This window comes from Narcine bancroftii, chromosome 5 (assembly GCF_036971445.1).
Source record: "Narcine bancroftii isolate sNarBan1 chromosome 5, sNarBan1.hap1, whole genome shotgun sequence".
In the NCBI taxonomy this organism is placed as follows: domain Eukaryota; kingdom Metazoa; phylum Chordata; class Chondrichthyes; order Torpediniformes; family Narcinidae; genus Narcine; species Narcine bancroftii.
In genome coordinates, this window is record NC_091473.1 from 25,298,534 (window position 1) to 25,318,252 (window position 19,719).

Here is a 19,719-nt window from a genome sequence, read left to right on the forward strand (position 1 = left end):
CTGTGTAGGTTTGAAGAGTGTGTGGCATCGCAGGTCAAGTTTATGATCATCTGACTGGACATAAAGCACCAGACGAAACAACATTTCCCAAGACCATGGTGCACAAACATGTAGTACATGGTGCATAATAGTCAATAATACTGTAAATACATTTTAAAAAGTCACAAATATACTTTAAGATTAACACCAAATTTCATGACTTATTCATGACAATAAATTCTGGTTCTGATCATTTAAAATAAATACATGAACAACTATGTAATAAATATATAAATAATATTTATGACATGGATGTTTGCACCATGATGTTGCTGCAAAACATCGAATTTTGTGCTTGTTCACACAATAAATTTTGATTTTAAAATATCTTGGGATCATTCATTCGGTGACAGGATACTGTTTATTCGTTGAAGAAGCTATTTCCCAGCTTGGCAATTCTGATTTTGATGATCCTGTACCTCCTTCTGATGGTAGTGGATCAAAGCTACTGTACGCTGGATGGAAAGGGTCCTCTGTAATTCTTTGAGCCCGATTTAAGCATCACCCATTAAATGTCAATGGAAGAAAGGAAGACCCTAGTGATCTTGGCTGTTTTGATGATCCTCTGTATTGATTTCCTGTCTGATGCCTTGGAGCTTGGATGCCACACAATGATCCAGCCAGACAGGACACTCTAAATTGTTGTCAATATCGGGGTCACTCGCCCTGCCCTCCTCAACATCCTTAGGAAGTTGAGGTGCTGCTGTGCCTTCCTGACTGATGAGGAGGGGTTGTGGGTCCAGGATAGGTCATCCTCTTTCTGCATACCAAGGAACTTTGTGCTCATATTCCCATTGTGCACTATGAACATTCCGAAATGATTGATTTCAAGATCAAGATGAAGATTCAATTTAGTATCATAGTCATAAAATTACAGGAAACTTCTTTTTGCCTGTTGCAAGGCAGACAGATTCGCCACTGGCAGGATTGCCTAAGCACCTATCACAAGTCTGACTTACAATTTTCTGGAGCTCCCCCCAGCCACACAGAGTCCAGTCCAAACCATTGACAACCGGAGCTCCAGATCCGAACCTCCGACATGGTCAGGAACCCTTCAGCTTCCATTGAATCATATAAAAACAGGCATTGCATGATTGAATTTCCTCACAACAGTACCATCAATACAACAGTGTACTGCAGAATTAATTACTCTGTGTTTGGCAACAGGAAGCTCACACAACTCTCTGCTCTTTCCAGTTACCCAGGATAGCATTTAGTTTGTATCACACCTCAACAAGTGCCTCTCATTTTAAAAGCCCATCTCACAGCTCCTACAAACAATTTTTTTTAAAATTCAACATTATTACTTGAAATTATCCTGTCAATCCGTTCCTCTGAATGATCATTTAAAGTTTTCATCGTGCAAATGTTTTAAATTAAAGGAATAGATTAAATAGTTTTCCAAATTGTTGGAGGTAAATTTGAAGGAAAATTATATCATTTATTTTTCTTGTTGGTTTGTGCCCGTGCAGTGATTAACGATCTGCTTCTTAAAAAAGGAAACAATGGTTGACAACTGTAGTGTAGAAATCGATAAATAGGACAAAGTTCATGTTACTGTCTGATTCTTTCTCTGACCTTGAATGGACAAAGAACACTTGCTTTAGGATCCTTGGAGAAGGGTATCGTTAATCATGTATGGATTGATCCATTTGCAAATCATGATTATAACTCAGTTTGCATTACAATTAAATTCCACTTTGAAGAGACAGCTATGATGTAAAATTCACTCTTCTTTGATGTTTAACACTGTAGATTTTGCACTGCTGAATTTTTCTTTCATGAATAACTAGCGAGTTTGAGTAAATAATGAGATTGCCTGTAAACAACTTGCACACATTTTCTAAATCACTTGAGCAATATAATTGTGCTGTTTTCACACATCAGTTGGTCTTTCAAGAGAATTGTTGGAAAGGATTATTTTTATGGGGTCCTGGAGTGCATTCAAATGACAAATACAGTGTCTGTAAGAGAAAATTTGATGCCAGAAATTTTGTAATTACAATATAAACGTGGACTAAATTCAGAATTCGTGTCAGACGCAACAGTGATTAGACCTTCAAGATAATATTGTATCCCACTGCTTCACTTCCAAAATATATTGAGGCATGAATTACTTAATTAGTTTCCTATGATATGACAAGAGTCACCTTCTGAGCAGTGAAAGCCAGTCTAAGAGATGTCTAGATCTATTGTGGCTGACTCAAATGCAGTTAGGAATGGAGAGACCTGCTGGGAACTCAATTATTAGATCAGTTACAAAACTGTTTTTGCAGACATAGGTGTCTGACCATTATGTCCTTGGTTTCTCCACCACGTTATAATTTTCAGGAAGTGTCCTGACCACATTGTAAGACTTAAAAAGGGTTGTTTACATGCAGTACATCAGCAAGGTATTTTGAATGGGCTAAGATTTGCTGCTCCTCAGACAGATCTGGCCAGCCTAACACTGCAACGTTTGAGAACACTGGATCATTGTAGAGCTCTAAGCCAGCATTAGATTCGAATGAGCTGAGCATTCACTTGTATTTTCCTGTGTAAAAACTGGGATCTTGTTTGGAATTACAAGTTTTCACCAAGTAACCAGATGGAGTTTTAGAATTTCTCAGCAAGGGCAAAAGTCCCAAATTGTTCAATAATTTGAGATACAATTGGTATTTCCAAAGATTTTCTGGTGGGCCTATTCATTATGAAGGCAATGGTTTAGGGGTAAAGTAGGAAAATAATTTCAATATATTTGACTGATGCCCAATGTTTTTCAGTGTACCTCTTCACTTTCAATATTTTTCACAGTATTTTTTTCACAATATATTCCAAATCTCAGAATTAGTCACAAGAATATAATTTCTTCACCAATTTTGTTGGTGATCTCAAGGTATTTGAAGGGAATCTCTTGAATTATGCATCTCTGATTAAAGAATACACGTGTTATTTACAAAGTTGAAAGTTTAAGACTGGAAATATTATGCCGAATAATAACTACAAAATTCTATGATATTCAGCTTTGTTGGAGTTGCTAAAATGGCATGACTGCTGCTGCTACAGAGGCAGGAAAATGGGGAGCAGAGACACAGCGCTGCACAGCAGAGTCTTACTGTCCAATTGTAATGCAAAAAGCTCCATACACGCTTTAAAGGGAGTCCTGTTAAACAGTGGAGTCACTAGGGTTGGTGTCACCCAGTGCAGTAACTCAAGGTGCCCCCCCCACCCCAGACTTCCTCCCGTATCTACCATACAGAATCCTTAGTATTTTTTTTTGATCGAATGTTACTCGTAAATCGTAATTCCTGTATATCACTGAATGTAAAAGCAATAGCAGTGCGATGAACAACTTACAAAATTAAAATTACATGTTCAAATTGCAATCTCATACTACTTCATTCTCGATTAAGTTATTGATATCGGTTCACAAATACTAATTACCACAATATTGTAGCTAAAACACTAGAAAATTTGACAAAAGCAGTGACTATAAAAACACCAGCAGCAACAAAAACAACAGCACATGCTTGTAGCGCCTGCAGACAAAACCTTGTGATTGGAACCGTCATTGTAATTAGGTAATAATGACAATTCTGACCGGAGCACATTCGAAGGTTCAAAAATTAAAATAGCATAGATTTTAGCCTTGTAGCTGCAGTATATTTATACATGTAAGCTGGGCTTACAGAAAATATTTTTGTCGTTATAACCAACTACAGGGATATTTTTATAAAAAAAAATAATGTTTAGCCATGGGGAAGTGCTTCACCATTTATGGTGGTGTGTTTATAGAGATGACTTATGGCTAATTTAAATTTTGCTACTTTTAATTTTGACAGGCTTAATAATCCAATTAAAAAAATAGGGTATTGGTATATATTAAAAAATTGAAGGTTGATGTTGCTTTTTTGCAAGAGACACATTTGACTGAAAAGGAACACCAGAAATTAAAAAGAGATTGGGTTGGACAAGTCATAGCATCTTCTTTTAATTCTAAAGCAAGAGAAGTTGCTATTTTGATCAATAAGAATTTATCCTTTAAATTGGATTCCGTTTTTGAGGCAGCTGGTAGGCATTTGATTGTTAATTGTAAAAAAATTTCTGAATTTTGAACTTTAATGAATATTTATGCTCCTAATATAGATGAAAAAAAATATGCTGAAACACTGCACAACAATTTTATAGATAGTCACTTTGCTGTTACACCCCCTGCACCCTCCTTGTGACACCAATGCTGTTAAAGGAAAACTAAGGTGTTTTTTTTTAAATCCGGCCACCATGGAGATCTGGGACAAGGATGGCAGCGCCTGTGCTGGATAGCATACCAGGGGGATTTGCAGACTCTGGGGGAGCAGGGGAGTGGTGAGGGACACTAGAAAAGGGGAGAACATCTCCCCTTCTGCCCCCCAACCCCTGTTGGGAAGCATAAGCATGGGAGTCAACCCATCAGGGAAGGTGACCATGGCAGTGGACCAGCAAAGAACTCAGCAGCTGGTTCACTGGCTTAAGAACCCACACAGGCTTGCATGACTCACACAGGCTGCTGGAGACTGGCTTATGGGAGCCAGATATTGTAACCAGGACTTGAAAGAGTACTGAGGGCAGAAGGGCTCCCGAAGGGTCTAAGGTGCTGAAGACTTCTTGACTTATTGGAGGTTTGGACCTGCAGCTTGGGTTGCGAATGGATTCAACTGGACTCTGTGCATCTGCAGAGGCAGTGGGAGCGCAGGAGGCGAATCCACAGACACTCAGTGTTTCCAAAGGGACTTTATTTTGTTTCTTTTTCTCATATTATTAGGGATGCCAGATAATGTTCATAGTGACTCTTTGTTTGCCATATGGCAGAAATCAGTTAAAGTAGACAATGTTCATGGTGACTCTTTGTTTGCCATATGGCAGAAATCAGTTAAAGTATATCATATATATTATATGTTATGTATCATTATGTGACAATAAAAGAAGGTTGAACCTTGAGATGTGGGAAGAAAATTTGTATTTCATTTTTAATTTTATTTCAAGGCAAAAGTTTTCTAAAACTTTTGAAAAGATTTAATTGCTTTGGCCTCTATTCTAATCTAGTATTGTTTTGGAACAAAATAATAAATCTCAGCCATCTAAACCAAGATTGAATGTATATATTTTGTGGTTTGCAAGGGAGAGGGAAGGCCCATGAACCTCAAGGGTGTAGTCCACAAACTCTTTCTGTCGTTGCACGACATACCTCCTCGGTGGCTATTTGAAGAGAGGTTCACCAACTCCACCAAGATTTCAGATTCAATTCTCATGCTCTAAAGACCATGCAATATTACACAAAATTTGTTTCATTGACAGAAATTGACTGAAGCACCTCTTACAGTCAGAGAAAGTGAAGCAAAAGAGAGTCCCCTCAGAGTCACCACGTGTCCATGGATTGGCCTCCAGCGCTGCTGCACCCACACAGAGTTCTGTCCAAGCTATCAAAGGCCCGAGCTCCAGATCCAAACTTCCCTGACATGATCAGGAGCCCTTCGGCGCTCACACCCCTGTTCTGATACCTGGTACCCCCCTTCAGCCTTGAGCTCGTCTCCAGCAGTCCACAGCCTGGTGTGAAAACCTTGATCACAGTTGCCAACAGCCTGCATGGGTTCCTTGCCTTGAGTCACCAACAGCCCATCGCCTGTGTGTTCTTCAGCCTTAGAACCCCTCACTGGCTAATCACCATGGTCACCGTCCCATGGGTCATCTCCTCTGCTTCCCCTTCTCAAATGGGAGGTGGTCTCATCTTCTGGTGCCCTGCATCAATCCTCTGCTTCCCCAGAGTTTGCAACCTCTCATGGCTGCTGCTCATCATAGGCACTGCCATCTTGGTTACAGGCCCCATGGTTGCAGGATTTTAAATGAAATCATTATCGGCTCCAGTTACAGGCCATTTAAAGCCTGTATGGAGCTAACCACAGATATTCAGTTGTCGCTTTTTCACCAACTCAAGATGAGATGGCACATGAGTATTTTCTTTGGACATCACCATCCCTGCATGTTTACCAAGATCCTCTGTTTGTTCAGTTAAGGTCTTGGTTACCATTGTAATCATACCAGGAGCAGGCATATTTTCTCCAGTGGCTACTTACTTCCAGGGTTCTCTTTCCCCATTCTCTGTGAGTAACAAGATCGATTACCTAGAATGATTTGAGACAAGTATCCATCATTTCCCTCCCGAAATATTGGTTCTATATATGACCGTTTATTTGCCCCAATCAGTGCATTCTGTCTTAACTTGAGGTCCTATTTTGCCATGGAGATAGTTCTGGAGTTGTTCTAAAGTTACCCCTGTCATCATCGACCCAATGAGAGCTCTTTTAGCTCTAAATTCGCTAAACACAAAGGCTGCTGTGGTCTTTTGCTTCCTGTTGTGATACAGAGGTGATCTGGAATGTTACTAAACCTTCTCGTCTGATATGCATGTCTGATTTGTATGGTTGGGTTGAAATGCATTTTTCACTTTATAGTTTAACCTGCAAATTAATCCTGCAGACTATTTTCCCCATACCTATTTTTAAACCAGTTCGGTTATTATTTCGAGTAACTGAAGAACAGCAATGAAGAAAGGATTCATTGCTTCCTTCAAACTCACTTCATTTTGTCATTGTTTTCCACTTTTGGTTCATCTACTGTCATCCAAAACAAAAAAAAAGTTTTGAATTTTCTGACTTTGCCGGGCGTAGTGGCGTGCGCCTGTTATCCGGCTACTCGGAGGCTGAGGCTGTAGGACTGCTTGAGGCCAGGAGTTCTGGGCTGCTGCGGGCTATGCCGATCGGGCATCCGCATTAAGTTCAGTATCCATATGGTGCTTCCAGGGGAACCTAGGAACCACCAGGTGCGATAAAGAGGGGTGAAACGGCCCAGGTCGGAAACGGAGCAGGTCAAAGCTCCCGTGCTGATCTGTAATGGGATCATGCCTGTGAATAGGCGCTGCAGTGCAGCCTGCCCAATACAGTGGGACGCAGTCTTTTAAAAAAAAGAAAAAAAGAATTTTCTGACTTCCTCAAATGCTCCCCATGTACATTTTCCATAGACTGCTTATTTTTATCTTTCTTGATCACATTATTAAGTTACCATTGACTCCAAACTCAGAGCTTCACAACCCACATTTGCCAACGTTTGTTGTTTTATTAGCTTGACTCGTCTGGTTTGACGTGCTGACTTGTCAGCAAGCACATTTCACAGTTAAAGAAACTGTCTGATACACTTATATTCCCTTTATTTTTCTGGCAACATCCATTAGAACTTCCTTGACAAGAAAATGTTGAAATTTTAGATATTCAGCACAGTTAACATAAACTCGTGCTGCCTGATTTCCCCCAATTAGCTACAAACCCCGGTGCATTTTGAATGGTTGGAGGAAACCAGAGCACCCAGAGGAAACCCATGCAGAAACAGGGAGAAAATACAAACTCCTTACAGACAGTGCTGGATTTGAACCCGGGTCTCTAGCACTGTAACAGGACTGTGTTTCTTTCTTTCTTTGGCTTGGCTTCGCGGACGAAGATTTATGGAGGTTGTAAATGTCCACGTCAGCTGCAGGCTCGTTTGTGGCTGACAAGTCCGATGCGGGACAGGCAGACACGGTTGCAGCGGTTGCAGGGGAAAATTGGTTGGTTGACCACACTTGGAACACCGTGCACAGTTCCTGTCTCCATATCCCTGGAACCGACCACACCGGGAGCACCGTGCACAGTTCCTCTCTCCATATCCCTGGGACCAACCACACCAGGAGCACCGTGCACAGTTCCTTTCTCCATACCCCTGAGACCGACTATTTTTTTTTTTTGGCCTTATTCATGGCACAACTTCAGAGAATTCTCCAGCAAGCCTCATCTGTTCTGGGTGCCGACGCGAAGTGAGATATTGGCCAAGGCGTCACCTCAGGTTGGCAGAATATTTATTGTAAAAGTGAGGTGGAATTCTCCCAGTGTCCAGATCACTGACATCATTACATATTTTGGCTGCCTCAAAATTACACTTCAAAGATTACATGAAATAAATATCAAAACTTTCTTCACAATATTTTGTTTTGTTAATTTGTTGAGTATGGTGGCATAAATTGCCAACTGTGCATTTTTCAGTGAAATTATTCCCTTTTAGCGATGCTCCCTACCTCCACACATCCTGACACTGCATTGCAATTATCTGAAAATGGAGGCTTTGCACCAAGTCAGAATATTGTGAACCATTAAGAATATTTTGAATAGTAGATCAATCGTTTCAAGAAATGTATTCATTTGGTTGAGCCTGATGACTTAGCAGTTTTGAGTTAGCTATTTTACAATGCAGTGTTAATACTCTGTATTATGATGAAACCAATAGTTTCACTAGGTGAATAGTGTCAAGCTCCTTTTTGTTTTTAATTTTAAGCTGAAATTCCTACCTCAAGAGAGAAAACACAATTATGATCTTTAATGATAGCACAGCACTGAAACATTTTTTTTTGACCAAGGAGCCAAAATAAACAATTGAAAAAATGGCAGCACAGAAGTATGAGGCAGTGAAGGTGAATTACTCAGCCTCAGTCAATGAATCACCTGTCTGATGATGCATCAGTTCTATGCATTAATAAGTAAGGATGTTATACATTCGCATGCATATCTGATCAGATTAATACAGGCACTGTTGAATCCAAGAAAGAAAGAGTGTCAAGCAGCATCTATGGAGGTAAAAGGATGGAAAGTCACCAGTTATCATGGTCACGGCAATCACAGACTCATGATTGATCCAATCACTGATCAATCCTTTGCTTCTGCTTTATACTGTTTGAATTGCTGGGTTCCTCCAGCAGTTTAATTTTTGCTCCAAATTCCAGCATCTGCAATCCCTTCTGTCTCCCCTGCTTTTTTATCAATAATCTATCGTGATAGATTATCCATAATATGACTAAGAAACACATGATGCATGTAGTACAAGTGAATTTTTAATACAATAAGCATTATTCATTTCAAAAGTATTATTTCAAGTTATCATCTGTCCAGAGAGAGATAATGACCCAGATTTTGCTTCCACTGATTTAAGAACAAATGCATCCAGACGTCATGGTTATACTGACTTTTTTCTGGCAGAAGAGGATCTACTGCTGAAATTCAGTGATTTCCCTGCATTAGCATGAATAGTTCAGCCAGATTGCAGAATGTATTTTGAGATATCTTGAGCCTGTACGGGTCAGAATAAAATGTGTAATAAACAAAAAATAATGGGATTAAGCTAAGCATATCAAAAAGACAGATGATAACTTGAAATAATACTTTTGAAATGAATAATGCTTATTGTATTAAAAATTCACTTGTACTACATGCATCATGTGTTTCTTAGTCATATTCTGGATAACTCATGGCAGAGTTCAGAATTGTCTGATCTTTATTTGTTGTATTGTTCAATCTGTGAGATACAAGTGTTGCAAATCCAGTGGAGCCACTGGAAGTTCTCAATAGAATTGTTAAAAGCTTCACCAATCTTACCATAACATGCAACTCTATACTGTATATATTTTGAGTGGTGGAGATTATGCCCTGGGGGATTATGTGCAGAGGAGGAGGAAGTTTTCAATTTCAGAAGTTCCTGTGAATCTAATTTCATTCCCTGAAATTGTGTGCAACAAATCACAAGCATTGGAGAAAAAATAAACTAATGTGTGATGGCAGAGCATTTTACTTTGAATCAATGTTTCTTTTCAGGTGACAATGTGAAATCATGATTCTCCATCATATACATAATAAAAAATAAGTTTGTGAACCTTTGATAGATAATCACGATGGTTGGCATTCCCAAGCTTATGGATAAGACACTGATGGCTTCACAAATGCTATCTGTGAAAAACATTCTGAAGATTCTAGTCTTAGCAGTTTTTCAATATGCTCCTCATTTTTTTTTACAGAAAAGGGCAATGTCCCTCGCAGTATCAAATTGCTCCACTTGGGGAGAAATTTCGAGTTTTGATTGCAAAAAATAAAACTGTTGATGCTAAAAATTGTTAGCAGGTTAGGCAGCATTTGGAGGGAGAGAAACAGAGTTGCCATGAGATCTTATCCACAGATGCTGTCAGGCTTGCCGAATGTTTCCAAATGCTAGATTTAATTTCAGATTTATAGCGTATGTAGAACTTTGCTGTTGATTTTAAGGGGTACAGTCTAGAGATCCCACATGCACCGTTTAAACCATCAAGGTATTTGAGGCACAAGTTATACTCTGCAAATATTGGCTTTTCATGATATTTCATTGTCATTAATAAATAATAGCGCTGGAAGCCAGAAATTTTTTTTAAAATCATCATTCTGCTAATATGCACTATTTGAGAGACTTTGAGGAGGCTCTGAAATTAAGCCACTTCTTCAGTATAAATGTTAAGATTTAATTTTTTTAAATCAAAGTTGAGTAATGCATTATAACTAAATGCTTCAGTTGAATTTGGAAGCTCATTTGGTGATTTAAAAGTGGATACTCTCAGCAGGAAGAGTAAAATTAGGAAAAAAAAAGTTTATTTTCATGAAATAAGTATTGTTTCAGCTGATTAAGAGAATAGTGCAAATTGTGATTTTTAAATGTATGAAAATAATGGTAATTGTGTGAGATTTAAAATGTTATTGATTTTTTTGTTATTTAGTGATATATTAACTTGAACAACAACAGAATAAAATTTAAAGATATATTTTACAAAATAAGTTACCAATGTAAACGAGAAATGTGTCAGAACAATGTTGTTTATTAAAATATATTGCAGGCACGAAATCTTTATTTTGTAACCCATAATCCTTTGTTTTCTACAATGTATATTTGCAGATAATAGACTTATTTTAATCTGTACAGATTGTATACTGGAAAATAAGAAATTTATTGGAGAGGAGAAAACGCCATGCTGAAAAACACATCCTAACTTTCAGTGGACATCGCAGCCATGGGATGGTTCCAGGTCTCGAGCCCTGGAGTGAATACGGCCTATTTGTGATGGTTTTTAATAGAAAGGGTGATGGACCACAAAGTGCATCAATCCATTTCAAGACTCCAGAAGGAGGTAAAGATTTTTTCTTCTCCCAGCATTATCAATTGCGGAAGTTAAGCCAAACTTAAATATATGGCAGGAGTAAATCACAAAAGTCTGCAGGCACCATGGTTGAAGTAAAAACACAATTCTGGATAAACTCATCAAAGAGTGTACTTTATATAGAAAAGATAAAGATACATAACCAAAGTTTCAGGCTTGAGCCCTTCATACCATTTTGCTCTGGCACTACCTATGTTTTTTTTGTTCATAGCTTGATGAAGGCTGAAACATAGGTTATGTATCTATCTTTGTTCTATAAAGAAAAATGCTGAGTTTCTTCAGCATTGTGTTTTTACTTAAATATTTGCATTTATTTTTGTAAAGTGCTGTATTTCAAAAAAATTGTGCATGGATACAAAAGACTCAATTACCAGAGTTAACCAGAAATTAACCACACAAATTTGTTTCCTTGACATATTTCTTCTTTCTCAACTTCCTGCAAATTCTATGTATCATCATGAAAAGGCTGAACTTATATTGGAAAAGATTTAGGACTTTTCTGAATCATGATGTCCTTCATGAGTGCCTGTTAAACATTCTATACAGTGGGAGATAAAATAAGAGTTTTGGACTGTACTCCCAAAGTTAGTTCAAAAAGAGAATTTAAATTTAATACATTTTAAAGTGATACATAGAATGCATATGTCTCAAGTTAAATTATCTTGTGTTTATTCTGATGTTGATCCATTATGTGATAAATATAAAATCTTTAAGGCCTCTCCGATTCATAAGTTATGCAAATGTCCAAAACTAAAAGAATTTTGGGAACATTTCTTCCAAACTTTATCAGAAATTCTTCGGATTAAATTGGAACTGTGCCCTTTTATTGCTTTGTTTGGATATTCTCTCAAGGAAAATATTTCCTTGAACTAATTCAAAAAAGAATAGTGGCTTTTACTTCATTGATGGCCAGAAGAGTAATTTTGATGATATGGAAAGATTCCTTACCATCAACTCAGTGGGTACATGTCTTGCTTGAGTTTGGAGAAAATTAGGCATTACTTTAAAAAGATCAAAATTGAGTTTGACAAGATATGTGGTCCATTCATGGACTATTATCACAATTTGAATACATAGGCGGGGATGCTCATGGGGTTTCCTGACCGATGTCCGGGCTCCGAGACTTAGTTCTTTACATATTATTTGCCGGTGATCATGTTTAGTGGGAGGGGTAGGATTAGAATGGGGGTCCTTTTTCTTTTTTTAAAATTTTTCATTATAAGTGGAAGAGATTAGTTCAATTAGAAAACCAACAATGAATGTGCCATAATATTAGATGAAGTGAAGTTTTTATAAGGAAATTTCTACCTAATTTAAACATTGTGTACAAGACAATAATTAAATCACGATTCATATTCTATATGACATAATATAAAAGTTACATAACTAATATGTGGACAATATATAACGTGATATATCTCTCTACCAAATCAATAAAAATACTTTAAATGGAAAGGAAAAAGAGAATAATGGCACTTTCTGTGTTACCTTCAGAGTGAAACTGAAGACTTATTTCAGTTGATTTCTGCATTTGAGCATTGTTACTCAGGACAGAAAAGCCCTTGTTATCTGGAATTAAAGCAACTGGCAGCCTCAAGCAACTGGCAAAACAATAGCCACAAAATACTGAAGTTTAAAATTGGCACACTTTTGCCATTATTTCACTAACCACACAACACACAATCTCAAACAACCAAAGTTCACATATCCAGCATCGACCAATCCAGACAGGTGCCGGGTGCCAGGGGTTTTACTGCATATTCATAGAATAATCAGTTGAAGATTCTGGTTTTTAGGGTCAGAGAGAAAAACATGGGAAAAGGCAGTTTGGCCCATTCAGTCCACACCTATCATCAAGAATCCCTTTTTAACACAGATACTACACAAACCCATTCTATTCTCCTCACATTCCCATAGAACCATAGAACATTCTTCTTTACTTCTTTTCTTTGGCTTGGCTTCGCGGACGAAGATTTATGGAGGGGGTAAAAGTCCACGTCAGCTGCAGGCTCGTTTGTGGCTGACAAGTCCGATGCGGGACAGGCAGACACGGTTGCAGCGGCTGCAGGGGAAAATTGGTTGGTTGGGGTTGGGTGTTGGATTTTTCCTCCTTTGCCTTTTGTCAGTGAGGTGGGCTCTGCGGTCTTCTTCAAAGGAGGTTGCTGCCCGCCAAACTGTGAGGCGCCAAGATGCACGGTTTGAGGCGCTATCAGCCCACTGGCGGTGGTCAATGTGGCAGGCACCAAGAGATTTCTTCATTGAGTTTATTTTAACACAAGCAGCCTGACAGGGAAAGTGGATGAGCTATGGGCTTATTGGGCACTACTGTAAAGAAGGTGGCAAATGTCATGACTCCCACATAAAGAAAAGTTTCAACAGTCTCCACTTTGATGTAGTTCTGAATGAGAAGAGACAGCATTTTCTTTAAGAATGGCTTCTCAGTATTCAAGTTGCCTGCATAAGGTTTCCATTTTGCACAAAAGAATTAAATTATTTTTCACACTTGTCAGTTTCTTTGACTTTTATAAATCTGTAAACTGGCTACCTTAACTGGAAACATCAGTGAAAGAAACTGCTTTCCATAGGTGAAGAGATCAAGACTTGTTCAAGGCACCAATTTTGGCTTTTTTCCCCTTGGAAAATTGGCATTGACATGAAAAGGCTCAATATTTTGCAGAACATTTTGATTGCCAAATCCGCAGGAACATGAGTGGTACTCAGCTGCTCCTTGGTGTTCTGATGGATATTTGGGGGCCTATAGATTACTCCCAGCACAGTGATTGCTCCCTTCCTATTTCTGACTTCCACCCACACCGACTCAGTGGCCACTCCCTCTGCAGCGTCCTCACTTTCTATAGCCGTGATACTATCCCTGATCAATAATGCTACTTCACCCCCCCCCCCCACCCTTCTCCTTCCTCCCATCCTAATCTTTTTAAAATATTTAAACCCCGGTACCTGCATTAGCCAATCCTGCCCTTCCTCCAGCCAAGTTTTTGTAACAGCCACAACATTGTAATTCCACATACTGATCCATGCTCTGTTTATCTCCTTTATTCCTAATATTCCCAGCACTGAAATAGACACATTTCAACCCCTACATTTATGTTTTGTCCTCCCTCACAAACTCAGAACACACAGTGCTTCTGCCCTTATCTCTGCCCTCATATTCTGTTTCCCAACCCCCTGCCAAACTAATTTAAACCCTCTAGCAAACCTTCCTACCAGGATATTGGTCCCTTTCCACTTCAGGTGCAGCCCGTCCTTTTTGTACAGGTCAGATCTTCCCCAGAAGAGATCCCAATGATCTAAAATCTGAACCCTTTCCCCGTGCACCAACTCTTCAGCCATTCATTCATCTGCCAAAACTTCCTATTGCTACCTTTTCTGGCGTGTGGCACAGGCAGCAAACCCAAGATTACCACCCTCGAGTTCCTGCTTTTAAACTTCTTTCCTAACTCCCTATATTCCCTCTTCAAGACCTTATCCCTACTACTTTCTATGTCATTGGTCCCCAAGTGAACCACGACATGTGGCTTCCCTTCCAGAATGCTGTGAACTCAATCAGAGACGTCTCTGACCCTGGACATCTCTGACCCTGACACCTGGGAGGTAGCATTCCATCCAGGTGCCTCGATCTTGTTCACAAAATCTCCCATCTGCTCTCCTAACCAACGAGTTCCCAATTACCATAGCTCTCCTCTTATCCCCCTTCCCTTCTGAGCCAAGTGTCCAGCCTCTGTACCCGAAACATGACCACCATGGCTTGTCCCTGGTAGATAACAGGCATATTTTGGAATGGTGCAGGAAATACAGGGTTGTAGTTATGGGTGATTTCAATTTCGCTAATATTGACTGGCACCACCTGACTGCATGAGGGCTGGATGGGGAAGAATATGTCAAGTGTGTTAATGAAGGATTCCTGACAAAAAATGTGGAATGGCCAATGAGAGGAGAGGCCAAACTGGGTCGTGTTCTGGGTGATGATCCTACGCAGGTGGCGGTCCTCTCGGTGGGGGAGCATTTTGGTGAGAGTGATCACAACTCCCTTCACTTCAACAATGCAATGGAAAATGATAAAAACAGTCAAAATGAAAAAAAGTGCTAAACTGGGGAAGGGCTAATTATGAAGGGATGAGGCAGGAATCAGTGAAAGTAAATTCAAAACAGATGTTCAAGGGTGAAAGCACAGAGGTAATGTGGAGGAAGTTTAGGGCCACTTGTGCTGATTCAGGATAGGTTTGTCCTCATGGGCCAAGCAAAAGATGGCAAGAAAAGGGAACCATGCATGCCAAAACAGATGAGACAGCTATTCAAAAGGAAGAAGGCAGCATATATTAGATATAGGAAGAGCTTATGAGAAGTATATGGTAGCCAGGAAGGAGCTTAGGAAAGGACTTAGGAGAACTCAGACGCATGAGAAGACCTTGGCATGTAGGATTAAGGAGAGCCCCAAGCTGTTCTATGCAGATAGGAAGAACAGAAGGATGATGAGAATGAAGGTGGGGCTGCTAAAGGATAAGGGAGGCAACATGTTCCCGAAGGTCGAGAAGGTTGGGGAGGTCCTAAATGAATACTTTGCTTCAGTATTCACAAGAGAAAAAGATCTTGTTCAGGGTGAGGCTGGAATAGAACAGGCCTGTGTGCTGGACAATGTGGAGTTTAAGGAAAAGGAAGTGTTGGATATTCAGAAAAAACATCGATTAATATGTCTCTGGGGCTGGATGAGACATATTCCAGGTTGCTGTGAGAAGTGAAAGAGGTAGGGTCGGCATCAGAACAAGTCTAATCAGGGGGTATTAGGGTAACCGTGGTGGGAGGATCACAATCTGATGTTTCAAAACTCGCTCAGCGGGAAAGGAGGGGGTTGTGGTGCCTACCTACCATGAACATGAACCTCCTCTATGTGCTGTCATCACATTTTTCCCTCCCTGCAACGTAACGGACAAATACACTGCTTATATAGCATAGAGTCTAGTGCTGTTTGTGCTGAGATTAGGGGAGGGAACAATAACTCATTTGCAGGGACAATGCCCACAAATTCCCCCCCCCCTCCCCCACCCTTTGCATCGACCGTGGAGAGAAGAAATAGCTGGGGCAGTAGCTATGATCTATGAATCCTCTTCGGCTGTAGTGGAGGGCTTACAGCAAATGTAGTCCCTGGGAAGGACATCAACCACATGAAGCAGGGTGAAGGTTAAATGCAGGCTTTTGCAGAATGATATATACAGCTAGGTCTTGCCTCTGTGCAGCCCAGGTCAGAAGGAGGAGCATGAGCTCAGATCGGCTTTATATACAGGATCACCGGGTGGTGGCCCCTGGTAACCTAGTGGTATAATGGTATACCACCACATTCACCCCCCCCCCCCACAAAGGAATTTGGCCACTCACCCCCCTGCAAGTTCATAAGTCCAGGATTTGGCAGGCTTTCCTTAGTCCCTTGGACCTTCGCTGTACTGGGGCAGGGGAGGTGGAGGATATTTGGGGCAGGGGGTCCTGACATTGAGTGGTTGAGGGTGCAGGGCTGCTCATCGGCTGCAGAGTAGGGGTATGCTGGAGGGATGTAGGGCTTTCCGGATGGGTACCGGCTGTTGGGGGTAATCAGTCGGCGGTTCGTTTTGTGGTGATATGATGGTCTACTGTCCATCTTGCTTGTCCGTTGGGGTCCGTGGTGTCTGTGACCCTTCCTCATCGTACATGATACCAGCCGGCGCAATGTCCCTGATGCCTACCGAATCTTCCTATCCATCCCTGAATGAGACGACCGCCCAGTGGATGTTTGCGTGCCTCAGCTTTTCTGGCTCCACCAGTGGGTCTGTTTTGTGGGTCCTGCAGTGCTTCAGGAGGAGCACCAGACCCAGTGTCATCAGCCATCTAGGCAGCACCGTGCCCGCCGCGGCTTTCCTTGAAAATGAAAACAAGCAGTCATGTGGAGTTGTGTTTGTGGTGGTACATAACAGTGAGCATATCGAATGTAAAGCCTCCAGAATCACGTCCTGCAATCTTGCCACGGATAGGCCTTTTGCCTTTAAGGTCAACAGTACTGTTTTCCAAATAGAGGCATTTTCCCTTTCCACTTGCGCATTACCCCTGGGGTTGTAGCTTGTAGTGCAGCTTGTGGCGATTCCTCTGTCCCGTAGGTACTGCTGAACTTCTGCACTCATGAATGCAGCACCCTTGTGGGCGTGCATACAGCTGGGGTACCCACACATGCTGAAAATTTATTGCACATTCGGGTTAATACTGTGGCTGCCGACACATCGGAGCATGGAATTGTGAAAGGGAAGTGGGAGTATTCATCTATGGAGTTAAGGAAGTAGACATTCCTATCGTAGGAGGGGAGTGGGCCTTTAAAGACGAGGCTGAGGCATTTAAAGGGTCAGGTGGCTTTTATCAATGTAGCCCTGTCTGGCTGGTAGAACTGCGGTTTACATTCCGCGCAGATGGGACAGCCCTTGTTTACTGTCCTTACCTCCTCCACCAACGATAACGGGAGGTTGTGGATCCTAATGAAATAGAACAATCTAGCGACCCCTGGGTGGCCCAGCTCATTGTGCAAGCTCTGCAGCTGGGACGTGTGATTGAGGGCCATGCAGATCCCCCTGGACAGCGCATCTTGGGGCTCATTGAGCTTCCCGGGCCGGTATAGAATGTCAAAATTGTACGTGGATAGTTCTATCCTCCAGCACAAAATTATGTTGTTTTTTTGAAAATTTTCCACCTGTTCTGGTTGTCAAACATGAATGCCACAGATCGTTAGTCCATGACCAGAGTGAAGTGCTTACAAGCCAGGTCATGTCTCCAATGCCTCACCGCTTTTACGATGGCCTCCTTCTCCACTGCTGAGTGTCTCACCTCTGACCCCTGTAGGGTCCACGAGAAAAAGGCTACTGGTTGCCCTTCCTGATTCAGTGTGGCTGCTATTGCTACATCTGTGGCATCCATCTCCACTTGGAAGGGAATGGTCTCATCTATGGCCTGTAGGGTTGCTTTTGCAATCAGGTCCCTAATCTCTGTAAAGGCTTTGATTGCCGCTGGGTGAAGGGGAAACACTGAAGCTTTTATGAGCGGGTGGGCTTGTCAGCATAGTTGAGAACCCACTGTGCATAGTCTGCGAAGAGTCCCAAACATCTCTTTAACGTTTTCTGTGCATGAGGGATTGGGAGGTCTAGAATTGGGTGCATGCGGATAGGTTCTGGGCTGATTTCCCCATTTTGTACTACGTATCTCAGAATGGCCAGTTTCTTTGCGCTAAAGACACATTTGTTCTTATTGTGTGTTAGGTTACACTCCTTAGCTGCCTGAAAGAAGTGCTTGAGGCTCGTATCATGGTCGGCTTGAGTGTGGTCACAAATGGTAACATTGTTGAGGTGAGGGAACACTGCCTGGAGTTGATACCCATCTACTATCTACTCGTCTACTCATCTCCTGCTGGAACAGTGACACCCCATTAGTGATGCTAAAGGGGAGAGTCTGCCATCTGCCTCAAACGCCATGGATATGTGGTTACTCTCTCTGAGGGGAACTGGTGATATGCAGCCTTGAGGTCTATAGTGGAGAACACCTTATACTGCACACTGCTGTTCACCATGTCCGCTATGCGTGGTAGTGGGTAGGCGTCCAGCTGCGTAAACTTGTTGATGGTCTGACTGTCATTGACCACCATCCACTGCTTCTCCCCTGACCTTACTACAACTACTTGGGGTCTCCATGGCCTGAAGCTCTTTATAATGTCCTCTTGTAGGAGTCTGCGAACCTCTGCTTTAATGAACTCTGTATCCCACGGGCTGCACCTCCTGCTCTTGGTGGCTATTGGCGTGCAGTCCAGGGTGAAATGAGTGAATAGCAGGGGAGGTTCTACATTCAGGGCTGTCGGGTTACAGGGCTGTTTGTTCTTAAGGAGCAGTGGGGGAAGGGGCCCATTTTGCGCCATTGTGACGCTCTCCAATTGACATTGAAAGTCCTGCCCGAGCAGGACGGAAGCACAGTGTCGGGGGAGAACTATCAATTTAAATTTGTCGTACGCTGTGCCTTGTACTTCCAACGTGACTTGCAGAAGCATGTCACTTTAGCTGTATGGCTGTTGGACGTGAACAAAATCTGGTAGTCACTAGAGTATGTGTTCAGGGCAAGGTGCTCTACTAGCCCCTGGTCTCTTAAACTTTCAGTAGCCCACTGTCCATCAGGCAATTTACTTTTAACCCATTAATTTTAATACTAATAGTCGCATTTGGTAAATCGTGTGGACTTGCCTGGTTCAGACGTAGAGAGGCCAGCATGGCATGTCCTCCATTCTGGTATTCAGCCTCCTGAACATAGTAGAACTCTGGGTCATATTCCTCCCCCGATGGTGGTGTCCTTTGTCCTACATCCTTTGTCCAACATGCACGTGGCACTCTGTTTCTGCCTACCTGAGGAGGAGGAAGAAGAAGAGCTTTCTTGCCTCTCATTTGCATGAGAAGAGGCTTTGGCGGGAACCTTGGGGCTTCTGCAGACTTTTGCATAATGCCTTTTCTTTCTGCAGTTTGAACAGTTAGCTTCTCTTGCTGGGCAGAGAGCTCTGGGGTGCTTGCGCTGCCCATAAAAGGAGCACTTGGAGAGTTCCAGTGGGGAGGCTGCTGCTATATGTTGCC

General features: G+C 41.5%; 1 protein-coding gene across 10 annotated transcripts in view; it reads left to right on the forward strand.

Annotated features, from left to right (window-relative positions):
- Positions 1–19,719, forward strand: part of chl1b (cell adhesion molecule L1-like b) — a 687,190-nt gene that overhangs the window by 516,315 nt on the left and 151,156 nt on the right. For all 10 annotated transcript variants that reach the window (XM_069936961.1, XM_069936960.1, XM_069936966.1 and 7 more), the window contains one exon: positions 10,852–11,056. In XM_069936961.1, coding sequence (XP_069793062.1) covers positions 10,852–11,056 — 205 coding nt within the window. The remainder of the gene's footprint in view (positions 1–10,851; positions 11,057–19,719) is intronic.